The sequence below is a fragment of the Canis lupus genome, chromosome 2 (genome assembly GCF_048164855.1).
Source record: "Canis lupus baileyi chromosome 2, mCanLup2.hap1, whole genome shotgun sequence".
NCBI classification, from domain to species: domain Eukaryota; kingdom Metazoa; phylum Chordata; class Mammalia; order Carnivora; family Canidae; genus Canis; species Canis lupus.
Window position 1 is genome coordinate 3990880 of NC_132839.1, and position 26173 is coordinate 4017052.

Consider the following 26173-nt stretch of genomic DNA (forward strand, 5'->3'; position numbering starts at 1 on the left):
TGTATATTTTTAGGAGTTTATTTATTTGTCCATGCTTTATGGCACATTGTTGTTCACAGTAGTCCTTTATGACCTTTACTTCTGTGGTACTAGTTGTAACAGCTCCTCTTTCATTTCTTGTTTTATTTGAGTCCTCTCTTTTTTCTTGATAAGTCTAACTAAAGGTTTGTCAGGTTTTTTTTTTTTTTTTCCAGAGAACCAACTCTTTGTTCATTGTTCTTTTTATTACCTTTTTAATTTCTATTTCATATTTCTGCTCTGAGCTATGTTATTTCTTTCCTTCTACTAACTTTGGTCTTCATTTCTTCTTTTTCTAGTTACTTGATGAGTAATGTTAGTTTGAGATTTTTTTTCTTTATTTATTGCTATGAACTTCCCTCTTAAAGTTGCTTTTGTTCATCTCATAAATTTGTCTCAAGTTATTTTTAAGAAGATATTATTTATTTATTAGAGAGTGAGCGAGTGTGCAAGCACTGCAGGAGGGGCAGAGCGACAAGAAGAGGCAAAGAAACCCAAGCAGACTTCATGCTGAGTGAGGTACCCCCTGTGGGGCCCAATTCACAACCCTGAGATCATGACCTAAGCCAAAACGAAGAGTCAGGCATTTAATTAACTGAGCCAGCCAGGTGCTCCTGAAGGTATTTCTTTTTTTAAGGTTTCTTCTTTAATTAATTGGTTTTCAGTAGAATATTGTTTAATTTCCCAGTAATTGTAGAATTTCACACCACTGTGGTCAGAAAAGATGCACGATAGGATTTAGATCTTCTTAAGTTTATCAAGACTTGTTTTGTGGCCTAAGATATGATGTACCCTGGAGAATGTTCCATGTGCACCTGAGAAGGATGTGTATTCTGGTGCTTCTGAATGAGATGTTCTGTATATATCTATGTAGTCTATCTGGTCCAGTGTGTTATTTAAGGCCCATATTTCCTTATTGATACTTCTGTCTGGACGACCTATCCATAGATATGTGGTATATTAAACACTTCTACATTATTGCTATTTCTCTCTTTAGATCTGTTAATATTTGCTTTGTATGTTTAAGTGAGCCTACGTTGGCTGCACAAATATATATTATTTATTTATCAATATTTAAAAATGTTATATACTCTTGTGGTATTGGCCACTTTATCATTATGTGATGCCTTTCTTTGTCCTTGACTACAGTCTTAAAGTCTATTTGGTGTGACAGAAGCGGAGCTACCTTAGCTTTCTTTTGATTTTCATTTGCATGAAATATCTTTTCCTGTCTCTTCACTTTGAGTCTGTGTATGTCCTTACATCTGCAGTGGGTTTCTTGGAGGCAGCACATAGATGAGTCTTGTTTTTGTTTTTTTATTCATTCAGCCAGTCTGTGTCTTTTGATTGGAGAATTTAGTACATTTATGATTAAAGAAATTGCTGATAGGTATGTACTTATTGCCCGTTTGTTCATTGCTTCCTGGCTGTTTGCAGTTCCTCTCTGTTCCCTTCTTCTCTTGCTCTCTTCCTTTGTGGTTTGATGACTTTCTTTAGTGGTTGCTCAAATTTCTTTTCTAATTATCTTTTGTGTATTTAGTATAGACTTTTGCTTTGTGGTTACCACAGGAGTTACATAAAACAATCTATATTTATAACACTCTATTTTAAGTTAACAACCTAAACATTCTTTTAAGATAACAACTTAAGTTTGCATGGATTCTAAAGCTCTACAGATTTACTCTCCCTCATGTCTGGTTTTTGATATCACAGTTTATATCATTTATTTTGTGTACCCCTTAACTCATTATTTAGTTACATTTTTACTACTTTTGTCTTTTAACTTTTATGCTAGCTTTATAAATGATTAATCTCCTATCTTTACTAAATATTTAACTTTACCAGTGAGACTTATACTTTGTGTTTTCTTGTTACAATAAGCACCCCTTAGAGAGAAGTCCTTAGAGAAGTCCTTTTAGCATTTCTTGGAAGGCTGTTTTAGTGGTGATCAACTCCTTAACTTGTGCTTTGTATTTCCTTCAATTCTAAATGGTACCTTTGCCAGGTAGAGTATTCTTGTTTGCAAATGTTATACTTTCAGCCTCTGAATATACTTTCAGCCTCTGAATATACTGTGCTACTACACTCTTCTGGTCTGCTAAAACCAGTTCCTGCTTAAAAGTTTCTGCTAAAAAATCTTCTGATAGTCTTATGGACGCACACTTATAAACAACAATTTGCTTTTCTCTTGCTGTTTTTAAGATTCTTTTATTCTTTTTAACCATTGACATTTTAATTATGATGTGTCTTGGTGCGAGTCTCTTTGAGTTAGTTTTATTTGGAACTCAGTGAGCCTTGTAGATCAGGATGTGTTTCTTTCCCTAAATTAGGGAAGCTTGAAACCATTATTTCTTCAAGTTAAGTTTTCTGTCCCTTATTCTTCTTCTTCCTTTGGGACTTCTATAATGCAAACGTTAGTCTGCTTCATGGTGTCCTATAAGAAAATTCCTTGAGTTATCTCCACTTCTTAAAATTCCTTTTGTTGCTCTGATTTGGTGAGTTCCACTGCTTTGTCTTTGAGTTAACTGATCCTCTCTTTTTCATCTAGTCTGCTAGTAAAACCCCTCTACTGTATTTTTTTTTTAGCCCAATTACTGCATTTTTCAGCTTTGTGACTTCTATTTGGTAAGTGGTACTCCATTAGATTTTCTATCCATTGAAGTTCTCACTATATTCATCCATTCTTCTCTGAGTTTGGCAAGCATCTTTATGATTATTACTTTGAAGTCTTTATCTGGTAACTTCTGTTTCACTAAATTTTTTTTCCTAAGAATTTCTTTTGTCTTTTCATTTGGAACATATTTCAGTGTTTATTCATTTTGTTTGACTCTTTGTTGGTTTTTATGCATTAGAGGAACAGCCATTTCTCCCAATCTTGAAGAAGTAGCCTCATGTATTACATGAATGTCATCAATTTTGCCCTAGTTCCTTGTTGTCTTTCAAATGCTTGTGATTGCCCATACAGACTATTTTATTTTTAATAGATCATAGTAGTTGAGGGTACTCTTAGATCTATCATGTCCAAAAGAATCTCACCACTGTAACTGATTTGCAGCCAGATCCTAAACAATGGCTAAGGTCCCACAGTCCTGTAGGACTACAAGTGTAAGCCCCACTGACCACTAGAGCCAGCTGATCTGGAGTTGTCCCCTGGGCACAGGTGTAAAGATTTGGGGCTCTAGATGAGTGCATAAGCTCATAAGTTCAGATACCAGGGAGGTAGGGGGAGAACGCAAAGGCGGTGTCCACCGTCTACATTACCTCAAGCTCTAGATGTGTGCCAAACCTGAAGCCTACCCCTCAGTCTGAAGCTCCCGACAAGCACATAGGCTTCTTTCATAGTTGGCTGTTGGTGCAGTGCCTTGGGGAATGGGTAGCTTGCCAAGAACAATCTCTCTGTTACTGTCCTCTGGGACACAGGAATGCGAGTGTCCCTTAGTCAATAGAGCCCGATCAAGGGGCATTCTCTGGATGGCAGCCCCTAAAACTGGGCCACAAGCTGGGTGTAAGAGCTCTCTTCTGAGACATACTGGTGCTCTAGTATATAGCAGGACAGAGTATGAAGCGGGGCAGATGCCTGCCCTCTAATGTCTCTGGAAAGGATCAGTCAGGTCTTAGATGTGTGTTCAATCAGAAGCCTGCACCTCTGGCTGTAGCTCTGATAATAAGCTAATAGGTCTCTTTCATAGAAAGGCAGAGCTCTGGGCCTATTGCCTCTTGCTGTGCCCTAGGGGTGGCAGCTGGTTAAGAACTTTTTCTCCATTGGTTACAGTCCTGTGGGATCTGTGAAAGTAAGCCCTGCTGACCACCAGAGCCAGGTGCTATCGAGGCATCTCCAGGTGGCACCTGCTAAAATCTGAGCACCGGACAAGGGTATAAGCTCCTTTCTGGGAGATTCTGGGAAGCAAAGGAGAGGGAGAGTGCAGATATAGCATCCTTTATTCCTAGACAGAACCTCCACAGGCCTATAGATTGGTGCCATACCAGAAGTCTGCCCTCAGGCCACAGCTCCTGGACAAACAGATAAAGACTGTATGTTGCTGTCAGAGCTCTAGGGTGGTAGCCTGCCAAAGGGTGTTCTCGGATTGTTACACTCATATGGAACACAGGCATGCAAACCCCCTAGCCTCCAAACCTAATAATCAAGGTTGTTCCCTGTGTGGCAGCTGCAAAAACCAGGCTACCAGATACTGTGTATCTGGCAGGTACTGGTGCTCAGGGGTGCAGCAGAAGTAGAATGTGAAAATGGCATCTGCCAGCCTCCATCCCTGGAAAGCATCCCCAGGAGACCTGTAGACGTGTATTAAATAAGATGCCCCTCAGGTTGATGCTTTCAGACTAGCATCTGAGCTTCTTTCACATAGCCTGTCTGTTGCCTGCTGCTGCTCTGGGCTCTAGGGCAGGTGATTCCAAGCATGGGGCCCTTTAAGAGTTGTGTTTATATTCCTTGTAGCCTTATGGGTTACGTGGATGTGAGTCTTGTTGACTTCCTTTTTCTTTTTTTTTTTTAATTTAAATTTGATTAGCCAACATATAGTACATCATTAGTCTCAGATGCAGTGTTCACCAATTCATCACTCATCAAAGGTAGATATTTTGGGAGCTTACCTCTCAGATGCAGGTCTTAAATGCTGCAGTGCCTGATGTGAGCGCTTAAACCCTTTGTTCTTCAGGGAGAAGCTCTAGGTTTTTAGTTTCCTCCTGATTATGGTTGTCTGTGCTGTGGATGAGGTTTATGGTGAGATTGAGTCTTAGCCTCTCTTACCTGCTGTGATGTGGGTTTTTTCTTTTCTTGTTTGCCTACTATGTAGCACTTGGCTAGCTAGTTTTTAGGGTTTTTTTTGAGAGAATTGTTCCATAGACCTGGTGTGTCTGTGAGAGGAGGTGTGAGTTTGGGCTCTTCTTAGATCTCCATCTTGAATTTTAATGGGCTAAGAGCAACTTACAATTGTACAGAATTTTGCTACTTCTCCACCTCATTTGATCTTCACGATACCCCTACATGGAAAAGGCACTATGTTCTCATCTTTCAAATTAGAAAACATAGGTGCACAGAAGTAGATGATTTGCCAAGGTCATGCAACTAATGATATAACTGATAGGAAATCTGGCCCTGATGGTTGATCCAGAACTCTTTTCACTATAAATCCTGCCTCGTTCTCATTTCAGAGTAGTCATGTCAGGCTAATTAGAGGATGCATCAGCTCAAAATTGTTAGATGACAAACAAAAAAATATCTTTTAATTTTCCCTTTTAGATTATTTCTATGTTGAAGGTGAGTATCCTAGCTGCCCTTTACAAGCACAGTATCTTTTGTAACAGCTATATTGAGCATGGCAGCAATATATGCTGAAAAGACTATTGAGTATGCTGCCATTTTGTGATTAAAAAGTGGGGGAGGGGATATATGCAATTATGTGTTGTGTGGCCAGAGACAGGAGGGAGAGGGGCTTACCTGTCATTGTAGGCTCCTTTCTGTTGTTTGATTTTTTTAAAAAACAAATATATGTGTCATTTAAAAAAAAAAATCAAATGACAGCAACACTAATGACAAAATAATGGTAAAAATAAATTTAACAGTATGGCCCTAAGGCAAAATTTCTGAGAGGTTCCTTAGACTGAAGGAGTTTTCTATCAGCCTTGCTCCCACATGTCATCGGAAACTTGGGTAGTATTTCAGCTACTCTGAGGCAACACGGAAGAAAAAAACCCTTGGAAATGAGGTAAAAATCTTACCACCAATCATAGAATGATATTTGCATAAAACCTGAAAGAAGTATGGCAAGAAATAAGTCTTTCAATAGATATATTTTCCACTCTGGTTAAACTCTGAGGAATTCCCTCCTGGGCTGGGTAATAAGTATGGCAGACTTATTCCACATCTACCGTTAAAATCTCTCCCCCTCTGTCATGTAAATTGTTCTGCATTGTATTAATATTAAAGACTGATAAAAAAAGAATGTCCCTCCAACCAAAGATCTTCACAGCTCTCTTTATTACTTAAAATGCTGTAGGTCTGGCTCTAAGAGATATCCAGAAATAGAATTTTGATTTGTAAATACTTTAGTCAGCTTGAAATTCAACTAAAATACATTTTGATTAAAAGACAGAATTTTACTTGGCATGATAGTTAAGAGGACACTCAAGGCAACCAAGAGGATCTGGTCAACAGGGTTAAAATAAATTCTAGAGAGCTGGATTTCAGGGTCTCCCAAGTCCAGTTCCAGCCCCTTTACAGGAATGCTCTAAATGTACAAGAAGGGGTTAACAATGTCTTGCTATTTAAAGAAAACCTCTGCGTAAATAACAAGTTACAGTCTTTTAGCCTGTGATTCTTCTTAAGAATACAACCGTAGACTAATATCGCTGTAGAAAATAGCAGGGGTGCCATTTTCTCTAGATTCTGAGGAAGAGTGGAATTAGTCTGTGATCATTAGAAAGCTTATAAAAACTTCTCTTGCTAGCACATGGGAAGACAAATTAGGGTGAGGATTCGTATCTATGGAGAGTTAAGCTCAAAAACTTCATTACTGGGAACTAGAACAACTTAGTCAATTTCTCGTAATGACAACTACATACAACATATACTCCATAGTATCATTAATATACAAAATACCAAATAGGTCCTGGTGTCTGAATCAGCCCCAACTGTCTTCCAAACGAATCATTTTACAAAGCTTTATCTGGAAAACATCTGGCGGTTCCTCACAAAGTTAAATGTGTAGAATTTACCATACAACTCCTAGTGCTTGCCCACAATAACTAAAAACAGGTCCTCAAACAGATCCTTATACGCAAATGTTCATTGCACTATTCACAACAGCCGAAAGGTGAAAACTGCCCAAATATGCACCAATGAATGAATGGATAAACAAATTATTAATATACACAATGGGATATTATTCAGCCACAAAAAGGAATGAAGTTAATTATACATGTTACGACATGGATGAACCTCCAAAACATTTAAGAAATGTATACTATGTGTAGGATGATTCCTTTTACATGAAATATGCAGGACAGGTAAATCCGTAGCAACAAAAAACAGACATGTGGTTGCCAGTGGCTGGGGGGAAATGAGGGATGGGGAGTAAATGGGTAAAGTTTACTATTCTGGAGTGATGAAAATGCTGGAACTAGAAAGTAGTAGTGGTTGTAGAGTACTGTCAACTGTACTAAATACCACTGAATTATTCACTTCAAAATGCTTAATTTTAAGTTAGAAGAATTGTACCTCACTTGACAAAGCTTTATCTTTAATTTCAGCATTGAATTAAGGCATTTATAAATGCCCTATTCGTCATGATGAAGTAATTTTCATTTTAAATCAGTCAAGAATAATTTTATGATATTTCAATTTAAAACATACTGTACCCATTTACCAACTCATGGCTCATATGCCACTTCACTCAGTTAAAATGTAATTTATAATTTCAGTTAAAGCACAATCTCTCTCCTTTTAATCCTTGAGCCGTTACCCATCTTGTTGCAGCCCATTTTATCCCAACCACAGATAATGCAACCTGTATTTATTTCCAATTGCAATGATACACACACACAAATTCCTGCGAATTTAAAAGTGTAACTTCCCTTCTCTCCCCACAAGATGTATACAGTTTCCAGAGACAGAAATGCTAAGAAACTATGTTAATTTTTAGTGAGAAACTATAGACTTGATAATATTTTAAAACCATATTAGGTGAGGTTATTGTGCCAATTATAAGACATTCCAAAGCAGTGGTCTAGAGCCATAGCAACACTTAAAAAAATAATAATTTTTAGGGATTAAAGAAACCCTTTCCAAAGTGCTTATAAGTATACTCATCTGTTAAATTTAGCAATGTTACATGAAGAAATCTGACCAATAAGGTTAATGAATTAAGTTTCTGCTCCTGTGTAAGTACAAAATATGAATACTTACACATTATTGTGTTGATTTTCAAATCATTCTAACTTGGGCTCTACTTTACTCCTGTAACTTTGCTTGTGAATGTTTTGTGCTGATGGAGTACATTTTTTACCACAAAAAAGAAAAACAGTCTATTCTTACCATAATTAAGAGCTTCTGGTGCTGTCCATTTAATGGGAATCTGCTTTAAGCCAGAAGATGAATACACTCCACCATCCTCTTGACGAGACATTCCAAAGTCACTGATTTTCAGAACGTTATTTTCACCTACCAGGCAGTTTCTTGCAGCCAGATCCCTAGGTTACAATAAGGTATAGAAAATGCCTATTAAAACAAATTGAAAGCTGCTTTCACATTTATGACTTCCACACTTTGCATTTTTACATTTGCAATGTATTTATAATGAGGTTAAGAATGCTTGTGATTTACCAGTCCTTCTCATCTTTTCTGTCATAGGCAAAAATCACCAGTGAGAGTATTTGCATAGGGAACAGGCCCCATGCTAATTTTCTAGGCACCACATATATTTCCATTTAAATAGAAAAGTACTGATTCTAGGGTTAAGAGAAAATCACAGAGGAGAGGCTACGCAAACTTGGCCTTATTTCTCACTGGACTAGATTTCCTAGAGTAGCACTATTTTACATAACTTCTGTAATGATGGAATGTTCTCTATCTGTGCTGCCCTATAGGTAAGTCATTGGCACGTGTGACTATTGAATACTTGGAATGGAACTCATGCGATCGAGAAACTGCAATTTTAAATGTACTTTTAGTTAATTAAATTTAAATAGCTGCATGTTGCTAGACAGCCTTTGGCTGTTGTAGACTTAGAGCTTCCCAAAGGGTGGAGAATGACTGAGGTGCTAGAGAGGCTTGCAATTCTTTTTCTACTGCATCTGGGACAGGCAAAACTGCAATGATCTGGCTCTGCCTGTCTCTCTCACCTCATCTTGTTCTACTCTACATAATTTCTAAATTCTACCTATACTGGGTTTCTTTTTCTCCTCAAATACAGGACAATCCCCTAATGTGCCTAATGTGACAAGCTTATTTCCACTGTAGGGCTTTGCCTGGAGTGCTCTTATTTGTTATTTGTTCTCTTTGCCTGGAGTGCTTTTCTTCTAGGCTATGTTATAGCTGGCTCATATTCATGCTTCGCTCAAATGCCCTTTTCTCAGAGAAATCTGTCTTGACCATCTCTTTTCATCACTGCGGTCTTCCTTATCAGATATCCCTACTTTAATTCTAGTGAGAAGCCCTTCAATAATCAAACTCATATATGTACCTATTTATACATTTTTATATATTTATATATGTAAAGACAGAGAATGTATATGAGTGTATGAATCTATACATATACACAGAAAATCAGATAATATGTCAAATAGTCTGAGTATGAAGAAAAAAGTTGTATAAGGGGAGAGATTTACTAGCAGGAATCCTATTTGAGGTAGGCTGTTAGGGAAGATCTCTTTGATAATATGGTATTTGATCAAAGACATGAAGGAAGTTAAGAAGCCAGCCATGGGGTTATCTAGAAGAAATGCATTCATGATAGAGACCCTGAAATTGGTACATACTTAGTATACTCAAGGAACATTAAGGAAGCTAGTATAACTGGTATGAAATGAGTGAGGGGAAGAAAATAGTCAATTTAATCAGAAGGTTAGCCAAGACCAAATGATGTATAGCTTTTTTACTAGTAAGTCCCTTGGATTTTACTGAGAGTAAGCTGGGAGGTAACTGGAGAGTTCTGCGCACAAGAATGATGTGATCTTACTTAAGGTTTGAAGAACCATATGCTATTGTGTAGAGAATGAACTGATGGAGTTCCATTAGAAGACTATTTCAGAAGTCCAGGAATGGCAACGATAGCCTGCACGAAGATGGAGTCAATCAATAATATTTGCTGGTAGACTGGATGTGGAAAAGGAAAGAAAAGGAATCATGGATGACTCCAGGATATTTTGAGCCTGAGCACCTAGAAGCATGGAACGGACATTTACTGAAATGGGGAAGGTTACCAAAAAATTGCTAGAATGGATACAGGAATTTAGCCAAGTTGCAGGATATAAAAATCAACGCACAGAAGTGAGGTGCATTTCTATACACTAACAGTGAGGCAGAAGAAAGAGAAACCAAGGAATTGGATCTTATTTACAATTGCACAAAACCTGTAATATACCTAGGAATAAACCTAACCAAAGAGGTAAAGGAGCTATACTCTGAAAACTATAGAACACTCACGCAATAAATTGATGAAGACACAAAGAAATGAAAAAACATTCCGTGCTCATGGATTGGAAGAACAAATATGGTTAAAATGTCTATGCAACCCAAGGCAATCCAGTGCAATCCCTATCAAAATACCAACACTTTTCACAGAGCTGGAACAGACAATCCTAAGATTTGTAACCAGAAAAGACCCCAAATAGCCAAAGTAATGTTGAAAAAGAAAACCAAGAGTCGAGGCGTCACAATTCTGGACTTCAAGCTGTATTACAAGACAGTATGATAATGGGACAAAAGACACAATAGAATAGAAAACCCGGAAATACACTCAACTCTATAGTCAACTAATCTTCGACAAAGCAGGAAAGAATATCCAAAGGAAAATAGGCAGTCCTTCAACAAATGGTGTTGGAAAACTGGACAGCCACATGCGGAATAGTGAAGTTGGATGACTTTCTTACACCATATACAAAAATGAATAAAATGGATGAAAGACCTAAATGTGAGACAGGAATCCATCAAAATCCTAGAGGAGAATATAGGTAGCAACCTCTTTGACCTTGGCCACAGCTACTTATTAGACACATCTCCAGAGGCAAGAGAAACAAAAGCAAAAGTGAACTATTAGAACTTCTTTAAGATACAAAGCTTTTGCACAGCAAAGGAAACAGTCAGCAAAACTAAAAGGCAATCTATAGAATGGGAGAAGATATCTGCAAATGACATATCACAGAAAGGGCTAGTATCCAAAATCTATAAAGAACTTATCAAACTCAACACCCAAAAAACAAATAATCCAGTCAAGAAATAGCCAGAAGACATGGAGACACTTCTCCAAAGAAGAAACAAATGGCCAACAGGCACAGGAAAAGGTGCTGAACATCACTCATCATCAGGGAAATGCAAATCAAAACCACAATGAAATAACACCTCACCCAGGTCAGAATGCTAAAATGAACGACTCAGGGAATAATAGATGTTGGGATGGATGCAGAGAAAAGAGAACCCTCTTATGCTGTTGGTGGCAATGCAAGCTGGTGCAGGAACTCTGGAAAATAGCATGGAGATTCCTCAGAAAGTTAAAAATGGAGCTACCCTATGACTCAGCAGTTGTACCACTAAGTTTCGAAGTTTTCACTTCGAAAACAACAGTGATTCGAAGGGGTACCTGCACCCCAATATTCATGGCAGTGATGTCCACATTGACAGACGAATGGGTAAAGAAGATGTAGTGTATGTATACATTAGAATATTACTGAACCATCAAAAAAAAAAAAAAGAAATCTTGCCATTTGCAACAAGGTGGATAGAACTAGAGGCTATTAGGCTGAGTGAAATAAGTCAGTCAGAGAAAGACAAACACCATATGATTTCACTCCTGTGTGGAATTTAAGAAACAAAACTGATGAACATTGGGGAAGGGAATGAAAAATAAGATGAAACAGAGAGGCAAACGATAAATGACTCTTGACTAGAGGGAATAAATTGTGGGTTGCTGGAGGAGAGGTAGGTAGGGGTCTGCTAAATGGGTTAAGGAGGGCACTTGTGGTGAGTCCTGGGTGTTAAAGGTAAGTGATGAATCACTAAATTCTATTCCTGAAACCAATACAGCGCTATATGTTAACTCACTTGAATTTAAATAAAAGCTTAGAAAAAAACAAAAAATAAATTACCATTACACTTCTCTCTCCTGCTGTCATAAAGAGGAAGCATACTAAAGTTGTAAAAGCATCAAGAGATAAGGAGACTGGGTGCCTAATGAGTATGCTATATATATTCTGGACTGTCTATCTCTGTATTTGTGGGCTTTTGTGTGTGTGTGTGTGTGTGTGTGTGTGTGTGTGTGTGTGTATGTTATATTTGCAGTCAAAAGTAATCAGTATGGATGGGGGAAGGCCTTAGTTTTGGACATGTATAGTTTATTAGATTTTCAAGTATAGATATAGACTAGGCAAGTGGGTCTATTAGTCTGGAGGTTAGAAAAGGTCTAAGAGTTGTCAGCTTTCAGATTTGAGGTTATAGAATTACAGAATGCTTTCACCTAGAGAGTGAGTGTAGAGAGGAAATAGAGGTGTTCAAGGCATGCCATCATTTAGTTGCCTGTTTTGTTGTTTCCCCCTCATTTCTCTTGGAGCGCTCCTCTTATGTGTACTCCAGTTACACAGGAATACAAGGGAGGCAACATTAGTGTCTGAAACATAATAGAAACCAAATCCTTGTGACCTGAGGAATCAGGAAAAGAGGTCCTTATAAGTGTATGGAAAATCATAGAGAGGAAACGGCCAGAGAAGAGGATTACCTGGTTCCATGTTTGAACCCACACAAGTTTCAGTCTAATCCTTGAGCTACACATTTGATGGGCAGACCTAAGCCCGTTTAGAGAACAAAACTCCTTTAAACCATGTCTCAAAGTAATTCCTGGCTGTCTCACACGGTCTCACACAGGGTACTAAAACACAGGCTTTGAGAAAGTTAACTGTGATTTGAATCACTGTGAGACAGAATTTGCATTCTGAACCCAACAGGGTTGATTGCCTACAGAAACAAAAATCTTAATAATCTCCAGCACAATATAACAGGGACTTAGAGTTTGTACAGTATAACATTCATAATATCTAGGGCACAACTCAAAATTGCTAAACATACAGAAAACCAGAAAAATGTGATCAATTCTAAGGGAAAAGCAATCAACAAATGCCAACATTGTAGTAACCATAATAAAGTGGCTATTATAACTATACTCCGTTCGATAAAGGAAATATATTTGAAATTAATGGAAAAGCAGACATCCTTAGTAGAGGAATAGAAACTGTAGAAAAATTATAAAAATGGAGAAACTGAGAAATAAAATACAGTATCTAAAATTTAAAAATCACTGCATAGGATCAAAAGCATACTGATAACAGAGGAGTCAATACACTTGAAGATAATCCAATATAAAATACCCCAGCTGAAGAACACAAAGAAAAGAAAATAGAAAAATGTGAAAAGAGTATCAGGGATCTATACAATATCAAAATATGGAAAATACCTATTACCGGAGGAGAGGAAATAAGAGTCTGGGAGCCTACTTCTCCCAGAGGTAGAGGAACAGAGTGATTGAGGCAGAAAATCTGTTTGAAAAAATAATGACTAAAGTCCCTAATTTAGTTGAAAGAAATAAATTTACATATTTAAGAATCTCCAAACAGGGTAAAAATAAATAAAAAATCAAAACCAAAAAAACCCTCCTACACATATCCTTATCAAGCTGCTAAAATCCAAGAAAAAGAAAATGTCTTAAAAGTGGATAGAGAAAATGACACATTCGATACAGAAACCGATTCAAATAATCCAATTTCTCAAAAAAAAAAAAAAAAAAGATGGGGGCAGAAGACTATGGAATAACATCTTTCATTTGTTAAGGTGGCAATTTTTCCCAATTTATCTATAGACTTAATGTACACCCAATTAGAATTCAAGCAGATGTCTCTGTCAACCCAGAATTCCATAGCCAGCAAAAATATCCTACAGAAATGAAAGCAGTACATTGTCATATGAAAGAAAACAGAATTAACGGTCAGTGGATCCACTCTACCAGAAACACTAGTAGTTCAGACTAAATGATACCAGAAAGAAATCTGAAACATCAGGATAGAAGGAAGCACAACAGAAATGGTAAATATGCAGGCAAATATACATTTTTTCCCTCTTAAGTTCTTTAAAATGTGACTGAATATTGAAAATATTACAGCATTATCTGATCAGGTTTTCAGTGTATGTAAATGTTATACATAAAAACTACCAGAAAAGACAGAGGTTGAGTGTGTACAAAGGAACTCATATGGATGAAAATTTTCTACATTTCCCATGAAATGATATAGTATTAACTCTTAATAATTTGTCAAAGGTTAGGTGTGCATATTCCAATCTATAGAGCAACTCCTAAAAAAAAAGATATAAAAAGAAACAGCTAAAACATCAAAAGATATAATTATATAGGATGCTAAAAAATATCAAACATTATATAGTCAAAATATCAAATATTCAAAATATCAGTATCTAGACTAAAAAGTAGTCATTAATACTGATTCTACAGACAGAAGAAGATATAGATAATAATAGTTCTATATTTAAGAACAAGTATAATTTGGCATCAAAAAATATTCCCAAAAAGCAAATTTCAACTCAGATGGTTTCATTAGTAGGTTTTATCATACAATTTACATATTGTATGTATGATATTATGTACGTATTATAATAACAATATTATAGGAGCTGTTTCAAAACAGAGAGAGTAACTGTCTAACTCACTTCATGAGGTCAGTAGAACTCTAATACAAAAGCTGACAGACACTATCAAAATACAAGAAAATATCATAAAGACAGAGCCAAATATTTTAAAGAAAATATCATCAAATCAAATCCAGTAATATATAAAAAGGATAACACATCATGGCCAAGTAGGGCTTATCCAATTATGCAAGGTTGGTTTAACATCTGAAAATTAATAAATGTAATCCACTAGATTGACAGAAAACAGGGAACAAAACCATTTGATCATTCCAACTGAAGCAGAAAAAGCATTTGACAGCATTCAATATCTGTTAATGATAAAATGCTCAGCAAATTGGAAATACTAAGGAGCTTACTCAACCTGACGAAGGGCATCTACAAAAAATTCAACTACCAATATCATACTTAATGGTGAAAGACTAAAATGCCTGCTTTTACCAACTTCTATTCTTGAGGTTCTAGGCTTCAAAATAAGGCATAAAAGCAAAGCAAAGCAAAGCAAAACAAAACAAAAAAACAACCAAACAAAAAAACCACACACACAACAAAAAAAAAACCCAAAAAGAAGTACAAATTTCAGACAAAAGTAAAACTAGCCTTATTGGCACTATTTGCAGACATGATTTTTTTTTTTAACATAGAAAATCTCAGCCTAGAGGAGAACACAGGAACTAGCCTGTTTGACATGAAGTGTAGCAAATTCTTTCTAGATATGTCTCCTGAGGCAAGGAGACTAAAGCAAAAATAGACTATTGGGACTTCATCAATAAAAACCTTCTGCACAGTGAAGGAAGTAATCAACAAAAATAAAAGGCAGTCTGCAGAATGGGAAAAGATATTTGCAAATGACTTAGCTGATAAAAGGTTAGTATCCAAGATCCATAAAGAATTTACATAACTCAATACCCAGAAAGTGAATAATCCAATTAAAAATGGGCAGAAGAGATGAATAGACATTTTTCCAATGAAGACATCCAGGTGGCCAACAGACATGAAAAGATGCTCAACATGACTCATCATCAGGGAAATGCAAATCAAAACTACAATAAGCTATCACCTCACATCTGTCAGAATGGCTAAAAACAGTAATTCAAGAAACAATAGGTGGTGGTGAGGATGTGGAGAAAGGGGAACCTCTTACACTCTTGGTGGAAAGGCAGACTGGTGCAGTCATTCTGGAAAACAGTGTGGAGGTTCCTCAAAAAAGTTAAAAATAGAGCTACCTTATGAATCAGCAATGGCACTACTATTTACCCAAAGAACACAAAAATACTAAGTCAAAGGGATACATGTACCCCAATGTGTTTAGCAGTGTTATCTACAATAGCCAAATTATGGAAACAGCTCAGGTGACCACTGACTGCTAAATGGATAAAGAAGATGTGGTGTGTATATTACTGGAGTATTACTTGGTCATGAAAAGGAATGAAATCTTGCCATTTACAACAACATGGATGGAGCTAGAGTGTATAACACTAAGTGAAGTAAGTCAGTCCGAGAAAGACAAATACCATATGATTGCATTCATCTGAAATTTAAGAAACAAAAGAAATGAGCAAAGTAGGGGGGAGAAAAAAGAGGGAGGCAAAGCAAGGAACCAAATGTTAACTGTTAATAGAGAACAAACTGATGGTTACCAGAGAGGGGAGGTGGTGGTGGGGAATGGGTTGAATAGGTAGGTGCTTATCACTTATAGTGGAATCATTATATTGCATTAATGAAACTAACATTACACTGTATGGTAACTGGAATTTCAGTAAAAATTTTAAAAAAGAAAAAATGAGAAAATCATAGGGAATTTACATACAAAGAACTAAAAGCAATGAATCTAGCAAGGTTGCAAGATAAAAGTCTAATATAAAAAAATTTTTGTATGCTAGCAGCCCAACAATTAGAAAATAAATTCCATTTATAGTATTGCCAATAAAACAAATACCTACAAGTAAATCTAGCAAAAGACAACCATTAAACTTAAAACTACAAAACCTGACTGAGAAAAAATAGCAAATAAACAAATGGAAAGACATTCATTCCATGCTCATTGAGTAGAAGACTCAATACTGTTAAAATGGCCATTTCCCCCCAAATCTGTAAATTCAATGGACTCCCAACCATTGGTCTAGCAGTTTAGTAAAATTAGAAAAGATCTAGTAAAATTAGACAAGCTGCTTTCAAAATGACTATGGCAATGCAAAGATCGTAAAATGATCAAGATAATTTCTTTAAAGTACAGAGTTGAAGAGCTTACCTAAACTGTAAATCTTAATTTAAAGCTACTGTTATCAACATAGTTCATTAAATACAAAGAGATATGATAGTTCAATGGAACAGAGTAGAAGGTCCAGAAATACATCCGCAAATGTAGGGTCAACTCTTTTTTTTTTTAATTCAAAAATTTATTTTAATTTTTTAAAAAATTTAAAAATATTTTAGAGAATGAGTGGGGGGAGAAGCAGAGGGAGAAAAATCTTCACCCAGACTCCCCGCTGAGCGGGGAGCCAGATGAGGGGCTCGATCTCAGTACCCTGAGATCATGACTTGAGCTGAGATCAAAACTTGGCCGCACCACGAGCTGAGTCACGCAGGCGCCCCAGTGTCAGCTCGTTTTTGACAGGAGTCCAGTGGTGCCACAGTACACATCTCTGATTCCTGCTGCGCTGCGGGTGCTTCTTGGGGCCACATGCCATTACTCCCGGTCGGAACGAGCCTTTCTTCACTGCGCCACCTTAGCGGTTCAGAGTTTCGGCGTCAGTCAACACCTGTGCTTCTGGTGTCACAACCATCCTCCCTGCACCACCAGCTTACAGGGTTCCTTCTCTGCAGTGAGGATTACGGCCTTGGGACCCATCAGTCCAAAACCAATTGAGAGGTACCTCCGATTCGATGTAAATACCGTTCCGTAACATTTACCAAAAACTCTTTTTGGGGTTGCAGGAAGTTCAAGTGGATGGAAATAGTATCTTTTGGGCATAGTCTATGAATTAAAAATGAAAGCTTAGGCCCTCAGGCAGTCAGCACACCCCGCACACTCGCTGCCTGCCCAGTGCCCGAGCAAGTCTAAAGGAGTCCGGAAAAGCAGATTGTGACCTCTGGCTGGGGCGCTGACCATCTAGTTTGGGAGATAAGGAAGACGTACCCCATACCCCTTTCCTCTTCCCTCTCCATTCCTTTCCTTCTTCAGCTGGGGCGGCCCAGCCCAGAGCCCGGGGGCATAGGAGCCCCTCTGTGCATGCAGCCGCTGGAGGAGAGGCCTAGGGCCGCGGTGTTCCCCATGCAGGTCCCGCACGACCTCGCCTGGCCCGGCCGCGGCGCTAGGGGAGCCTTCCTTAGGTCTGCTGAGTAACTCGCCTCGCAAGTGCAGGTTAGGAGCTCACCCTCGGGGTGTGAACCGGAGGAGGGGTCTTACCGAGGCGTACAGACATGAGTCACGGATCCCAGGGGGCTGCAGAGCCTTAGAGGAGACCGGGCTGCGGCAGGTGGAGGCCGTGAGGTGCTCTCCCCGGCCATTTGGAAGGCCCGAGAGCGGGCGTCTTGCTTGGGGACACGGTGCTCCTCGGAGCAAAGGCTGCTGGATAGCAGGAGTGGCCGGAGGCCAGGCCTGCACTCTCCTGGATGCCTGATCCTAGGCGTCACTTCCCTGCCTGCGGCTCGGATTACACAAGGTCAGGGCTCACTCTTCACACGGGGAAGAAGTTAGAGAAAAACTGGGGTGTGTGCCTTTGTTTTCTTTTTTTTTTTTTTTTTTAATACAAAATCTATTCCCATTGGGTCTGGATAATATGGAGTCACAAATAACTGGCAACATTTCGGAGGAGAAAACCTCTTTAAGGCAGCCCTAAGTTTTCCTTATTCTGGCTTAAAACATGGCATAAAACCAACCTCAGTGTGGTGGGGGTGGGTGGGTAGTGAACGAAGCAGGTATTTGACGTAATCGAATCATGTACCGCTTAACCCTGTCCCATGGCTGCACCGTGTGAACTCTGAAGAGCTAAAGTTGTTACCTTTAAGAAGGGACACGTCGAACTCCCTCCCCTCTCAAAAGAGGAAAAAGAAAAAACGCAAACAAACCAGAAACTGAGTAACAAGCATACGAAGACCGGTTTCCTGAAAAAGCCAAAGGTCATCATCAGTGGCTCTAAAACAGGAGATAGGAGCGTTTTGATGGGGAGGGAGCATGAACGCCAGTTTCTGGGGGCAACATCTTGCGCCCAGCGGAACAGTCAACGACCCACCGGGCGTGCCAGCAAACTGAAGCTGGGCAAGGTGGAGGGTCTTGGGCGACAGCAGGGCCGGGGGGCGGGGGGGACCATTTCCTACTGGCCAATACCACAGCCGCTACTGGGCCGACAGCGATGGGATCAGTGATCCGCCAAAAAAGAGATGAGCAGCCAGATTTAAAATGAATAGATCTTTTAGAAAGGCACAGGTGAGCATGAAAACCTCCCCCACGTGAGTTCCAAGCGCACCTTGACTACTGCACCCCGGTGTTCCGAGGCTCTTACCTGCACGTGCCGCATACCCCCCCCCCCCCCCAACAGCTTCCCCGCCACTCCGACTGCGGCGCTCGTGTCCTAAAGGAGAGCTCCCAAGGGAAGCCCCAGCTGCAAAACTGCGGAAATCAGTCCCATTACTGAACTGGGCTTTTTCTCTTCCCTGGAAAAACTGTTGAGTGTCACAGACTTCTGGGAGGTTGGAGACAGAAGTGTGGCTTCCGTTGGTGCGGGAACAGGCCAGCGGGCAGGGCAGGCTAGAGCGTAATTTATGCTTTTATTTGCCCGGGGCTGGTGCGAGGCCCCGCGGGCAGACGCGGTGAGAGCCCCAGGTCTCCCTGTTCTCGAGCCCCGCTCCCCCGCTGCTGTCAGGGCGCAGAGTCCTCTGTATTGCAGGACCTTCATTTACTTAAAGCCACTGCTGAAATGCAGACAGGTGACCCGCGGGGAAGGGGGCATGTAGTATCCCCGAGTCCTACTTGAGCATTAATGATTTGAACAGATAAATATGGATAAAGACATACAAAGCCTCAGGGGAAATGGGGATGAAAGGGCGGTTCTGTGAGCAGAGGGGGAAAGAGACAGGGGACCAGCGTTGGGAACCCGCTAAAGACAGGCCCGGGCCAGGCACACGGTGGGCTACTATGGGAAAGGTCAGGGGGTGGATGTTTAAAGGCGTGCTGTGGCACTAGGTGAGGGCCACGAGGCACAGGTGACTCCTCAAAAGTCTGTCTAGGGCAGGCTCTTGCGTATTTGTCCTAAAGCAGGTCACCTTCTTCCCGACTGCAGGGGAGACCATCGCTGGGGCTCGAACGCCTCAACCCGCTGGGGGAGTCATGCTTCACTGAGAGGCATCCTGTGAAGACACCGAAGCCTCTGGGGATTTCCTCTAATGAGGCTGCTGCCCAACGGCTGGGACACACAACGGCCGGGTCCCCGCCTGGCACAGCCGACTGAACGGGAACTATTTATGGAAGCTGCTGGAGGTCGCCTTCCTTTACTTACAATGGACGTGTTGTGTTCAGCACCTGCGGACGTGCTTCCCTCTTCTGGCTCTCTGGTTTCCTTTCCTGGGGCCAGTCCCCCATAAGGGAATTCTGTGGGGCGACACACACACACCCACTCCACACATTTTTTCTTTTTTTTAATTTTTATTTATTTATTCGTGATAGAGAGAGAGAGAGATAGGCAGAGGGAGAAGCAGGCTCCATGCAGGGAGCCCGATGCAGGACTCAATCCCGGGACTCCAGGATCGCACCCTGGACCAAAGGCAGGCGCCAAACCACTGAGCCACCCAGGGATCCCCCATATTCTTGTGTTTAGCTTAGACGTCAAAGCCCTAGGTGGTTAGCTAAAGCAGAGGAAGTCCTACTAAATATGGATACTGACAACAAGTTCAGGACCACACACGGGTAGTGATGACCCCGGCTTCAGTCCTACATTTACGTGCAGAACCCAATGGGAACGTTCTTTGTACGGTTTGTAGTTTGAGGAAATGAGTACTCTATTTGTAGAGTCAGGTATAAACCTCTCTCAGTCACTGCTCTCTGCTGTCAGCTCTCGGCCACATTGTGCAACAAGACACCAAACCTCTAGAGACTAGCTGAGGGTACACAATTTCAGTAAGTCGTGATCTAATGTTAAATCTCTTAAGAAATTAAAAAAAAAAAAACCCATCTGCTCCAGGGAATAGGGGAACAGGGGGAGGACAAATTAAAAAATATTGACGGAAAGTAAATGCCTAAATCTGTTTAGTCCAGAGAAATATACCAAATCCCAACAGGTGATTCAGCAACAAAATCGAAACTTCTGTCTCAAGCTCACATCCGGGGCCACTAGCGGTCTGAGGCTGCAGTAAGATGCATTGCAGGACTGGGCTCTGATGTTAGCCTCAGTCCTGACGCCAAGAGCCTCTGGTCCTACAAGACTTCTGGAAGGGAGATTTTTAAAATACCTACTTCTCCCACTAGGAGAGTACGAGAAATAAAAATGGATGCTTGAGTGACAAATGATGTAACTTAAAATACTACATTTGGAATGTGAATGTGAGACCTGGGGCTCAGGTTCCTCTGAGCACAAGGGAGAAAAAAAGCGACAAAACCACTCCTTACCAAAAAGCCATCATGGTAACAGCTGTCATTTACCGAGGGCCTTATACGTGTCAGGTACTGGTTTAAATGTTTTCCATGTAACCCATTTTCCATCAGTACTCAACGGCCTGCATACTAATCTGAACATTAAAATCTCAGATTTTTCCAGAAGCAGTCATGCACACAGTGGGTATAATATGAATTTTATGATTTCTTCGTACCATATCCACCCTGATCTAAGAGCTGTATGTTTTATAATGGCTGACAGAGGAAATCCAACGTGATAGTAAGCTACTAAGTACTCAATAAAGTTCTGAAATGAATTTATATCTTATTAATCACAATAGTAAAAATAGTACTGCATATACATACACACATGCATACACGCACACACACACACACACACACACAAGATATTATTCTGTCTCAAATGCTTGATGTGCACTTGCAACACCTGCAATACCTTGGAGGAACCGGGAGTCCATGGTCCGCCGGTTGACCACCACCATATAGGTCAGTTCTAACATCCTATTATACTCCAGCTTAAAGGCATTGTCTTCCTGTCACCAGCTGGATGGAACTAGTCACTAGTGGTGCTAGATGGTCCTGCTAAAGAGTTTTCCACATTTCTGGGGCAACAACAAGTGTTAACAGCTGATGAATGGAAGTCAAGGCTGGAGGGTAAGCTACAAGAGCGCCACTCCGTGTACCCAACGGTCCCACCTGCCCCAGGACCGAAGAATCATAGTACAGGCGTCCTCCTGCCTGACTCTGCTGAATAACTGTGGGTGCAAACCAGATAATGCACTTCCCAGTGCCGTAAAAATTAATATTAATTATCTATTAAGCACTTAGTAGATATTAGACACCTGTTATCCCTAACCCGAATTTGAGGGTACATGAGCCCTATTTGAGTGTAGCTATTATGCAGATAAAGATTTGTGTGTTTGTTTATGAGATTAAGGAATCTGCCCAAGAACACAGCGATATTAAGTGACTGAGTACAGAATCTCTCTTACTCCAAGGCCCATGTTTAGTGTTTTACAAAGCTGAGTGTTCCTTTGGTCTCTTTGAAATATTAATTTTATCATGACAAAGGTAATCTTCTGCACTACCTGATGACATGCGTGTCTGGCATTCTGTCCCTGGGAAGTGATTTCTTTGTCATTTAAGTTTCGTGGAACAGAATCCCTGACTCAATACTTAGGCTCTAGAATATAGAATATGTTGAGAGGACTAAAATATGCATTATTTTTCTATCCTGTATCAAGGCACATAACAATGCCTCCACAATCTTTTCATTATAGCTCATACTTTCATGATGTGATATACGTACAATCGGGCCCAAATTAAGATATAAAAGACGCATAAAGGAGCAGAGTGACTGTGTAATCTGTGATGCTCACGGTGCCATAATGAACCTCGGGATCATTTACATTTTTACAGTCTGCAAAATGTTCAGCTGCTGATGAACAAACACACTCTAATTATGGTGGAAGGCACCTAGATTTAGATACTGAATGATCGGCTGTGGTTAACTGTTTGCAGGATCGTCGTCTCTGCACCATGGAGGGCACCAACTCTGCACTTTGCTGAGAGGGTCGGCAGTGGATGACCTCCACGCAATGCCCCATTGACCAACCCCTTCTCTCCCTCAACGGTCAGAGCTACTGGCCAGCTGGCACTTTTGCCTCTGGTTTGGAGATCCCTAATAGACTCTCAGGCTGTATGCCTGAGGCAGGGAGACGGCCTCATCCAGTGTACCACCAAAGAAAGTGTCCTTAGCATAGACTGAGCCCCTATGGACAGAGGGGAAGCATCCAGTCCTATTTTTTGTGTCACCAGTATCCTGTTAATGGAGAAGACTTTTCAGTATTTACAGGAGCTCAAGAGGAATAATGCCTCTGGTGTGCCTCAACTGTTCTTTCCTTGCCTCCCATTTACATTCTTTTAAATGAAATTTTCATCATTCCCATTTCAATTTCTAATGTTGTTTTCTGTGTTTATGAACCGATATCCCAGGTGACTTTATAATAAATTTCCCTTCAGTTCTATGATTGCTTTCAGTGTATGAAATCCAAATAGGAGGGTCTAAGTTACGAATACAGGTCTATTTTGTAATAATTCATTTTTATCTTGAAAGAAATATCTGAAATTCAATTTCTTTTCTGTCTCTCTATATTTTCTTTCCATAGTCAGGAGAGCTTGCTTTAACTTCGTTCAATTTTAATTCTGCATTCTGTTTGATAATCCAATGCTATAAAAATAAAGTCTTAGGTTTTGATTTCATATAGGTAGCTGTTTTTCTCTTCTTGTAATTCTACAAAAGTTTAAAAATATTCATCCAACGTCCTTCCATAATTAGTTGTTATTCACTCTGTGATTCTTTGATGTAGTCACACAAATTCTGTATTTTGCATTCATGAAGGATTACTTGTCTGAGCAAATATTAGCTTTGCATATACATGTGTCCTTTTGGTCTCTTAATGAAATTTTCTTTTGCCCATTTGCAGACCAGTGACATAAAACAAAAGTGCCTGAAAGATTCAAGGTGGACAAAGTAATTTATATAAATGTAAAACCTGCTCACGAAAAATTCCAAAAAATTCTGGCAAATTTTATAGTGATCTCCAAACTACCAGAGCAAAAATGTGACAGGCTTAATGGCATTCTGTGAGTGTGCAGCAATAGCAGCACATCAAAGTGAGTATCACAGTATCCTGATGAAATTACACATGGAATAATTACCTGTGTGGGAACTTAATTAGAGCACAGGGTTTTAAAATTCCATGAAATACCAAATTGTCATTTTAGTGCCATCAACTGAATCTGAGCTGATATTAAGTAATAGACGGACCTTTTAGATTATTCAAATTATTTTTAGAGCCAAGTAATTAGGGCTACATTCGACACTTTCCTTATTACAACCTTGTTATTTTGGCACAGATAGTCATTCTGTTGAGTACATGCTACAAGATAATATATAATTTAGACCATGAGGCCCACCACCTTTGATAACAATGATGGTGGAAAAAGGAAATGAAAGTATTTCTGGCTATTTGATCTAGGAACTGATTAAGGAAACACTACTAAGGATTCTCGGGTGCCGCTTGACATATGCGCAATCAACCTTCCTTTCTTCCTTCTTCCCTCCCTTCCAGGCTCCATGCCCAGTGTGGAGTCCAACATGGGGCTTGAAATCATGACCCTGCGATCAAGACCTGAACCGGGATCAAGAGTTGGATACTTAACTGAGCCACCGAGGTACCCCCAAATTCTCAGTATTTTACATATACCAAGACACTTCTTCTAATTTACTTTGCACTTTTTTAAAGTACCATCCCATTAATCTTATAATTACAGAATGTAGCTACTACTACTATCGATGTATGTACACATTGACCCATTAGGCTATCATTGGTTCAACTTTCCTTTATCACGGCCTTACTAGATACCAGGGCCTTTGCTATGTGCTACAAATAAAGATAAGCCAACTCCTGTCCTTAAGAAGTTCAATTTTATAAAAAGAGATAGCTATGTAAGCACATAAACTACCGTATTGGAAATGACAAGTGTGAGGGTTAGGAGTAAGCTCTCACAGACAGGCCTGGTATGAAAAATATGACCATATTATTTTGTACTTCTCCACCCTGTGTCTAGGCTAACTTGCCACTTGGACAAGCAGAATTTGGCAGAAGTAATGTAATGTCATCAAGTTCTGGAGTGTAGGCCTCCAGGGACTTTCAGCTTCTCCTTTCGTCTTCCTGGAACACTCCTGATACCACGTAGAGAAGCCTGAGTGAGAAGCCATGTGTGTGGGGGCAGAGGGAAGCTTACACTCCACTGGGAGGCTCCAGCCATGTGAGTAAGACTCAACTAAACTCTGTGGGCCTGGTCAAGCTACTGGATGTCTGAAGCCACATAAGCGACCCCAAGGGAGAATAGCAGAGAGCTGTCTGGCTGAGCCCAGGCCGAATGATGACCCTCAGTGTATTTGGGGTGGTATTTTATGAAGCACTAGATTTAGTAACAGTGAGAATGACAGTTCAACAGCAAGGATTGGTAGGACGGAGTTGGAGGTAAGAGACCAAGGAAAACCATCACTGTTCATAAAGAGCACCTTCTTTCTCATCCATCCCTAATAGAAAACTGTGGCAGGGCGTTCTTACTGGTGCAATGATCTCTCCTGGTTTAGCTTCTGATCTTCAGCTTTGAACTTGCTTTCTCTCTAGCATCTAGCTTTTTATAAGCTGAGTTTGCCCTCTCTCAAGCTTTTCTGAACTCGTGATTTCTAGGCTATTGACTGGTATGTCTTCTAAATTCTGCTTCTTGGGATATCTCTGTGTCCAGCCAATGCCCTTCCCACAGGGATCTACCTGGCTCCAAGCTTTTGGACTACCAAGTCTCACCTGATATGAAAAGAAGAATAAATATTAAACAACTGGCATATGGAAGCTAGTTGATTTAGTGGTAAACTTGCCTTGGATGCTTTGAGGGAATTTTGATATCAGATTAGAACAAATACAGTAAGTGACATGGATATTGATGACTCGGAGTCATCAATAATGGTTAGCTATTGTGGGGTATATTTGGTATCACCAAGCAGAAAAATGCGGTAGACAGCTTATGATTTCCATTAAAAAGATTTAAAATTGAGGGAGAGAAGGCCAAGGGCTACATTGATTTGATTCCTTTAAAAAAAAAAAAAAATCTATTTAGCACTTGCTTTTTGCCAGGCACTGTTCTAGGCAAAGCAGCGACAAAATAGACAAGAATTCATGTCCCGGGGGTGGGGGTGGGGGTATGTTCATTCCTCTGGTTTGAACTAGTTAAATGATGCATTGTCACATAGGACACATGGAAATAATTACTCAAAGACATATTCCATATAATGTAAAATGGGGATCCATCAAAGGGGGAAGGAGTGGGGAGTAAAGAAATATGTGACACATTATATCTAAGTAACTGTTGATTCTTTCTGTTAAAAGAAAATGAAGACAAAAATCTAGATGGCTTCAAGCTGGCTTGTGGCAGGGAGGAAGCAGAGGGGTATAAGGAAAAATAGGCTCGAGTCCTCATGCTGCTGACACTAGAAGAGATCAGGATTAGGGTGCTAACACACAAAAAAGTGGGTGTGGTACTTCCCATTATAATGG

The 26173-nt window shown here is 39.9% G+C and overlaps 1 protein-coding gene and 1 long non-coding RNA gene across 18 annotated transcripts in view; one reads left to right on the top strand and one right to left on the bottom strand.

Moving 5' to 3' along the window:
- LOC140611676 (uncharacterized) overlaps nucleotides 1-25683 on the top strand; it is a 35681-nt gene extending 9998 nt beyond the window's left edge. The window contains exons 2-3 of the long non-coding RNA XR_012012801.1: nucleotides 24179-24281; nucleotides 24678-25683. This is a non-coding gene — a long non-coding RNA (uncharacterized lncRNA). The remainder of the gene's footprint in view (nucleotides 1-24178; nucleotides 24282-24677) is intronic.
- The window catches only part of FER (FER tyrosine kinase), a 432700-nt gene that overhangs the window by 16195 nt on the left and 390332 nt on the right, over nucleotides 1-26173 (bottom strand). For all 17 annotated transcript variants that reach the window (XM_072788238.1, XM_072788233.1, XM_072788277.1 and 14 more), the window contains one exon: nucleotides 8069-8223. In XM_072788238.1, the coding sequence (XP_072644339.1) occupies nucleotides 8069-8223 (155 nt within the window). The remainder of the gene's footprint in view (nucleotides 1-8068; nucleotides 8224-26173) is intronic.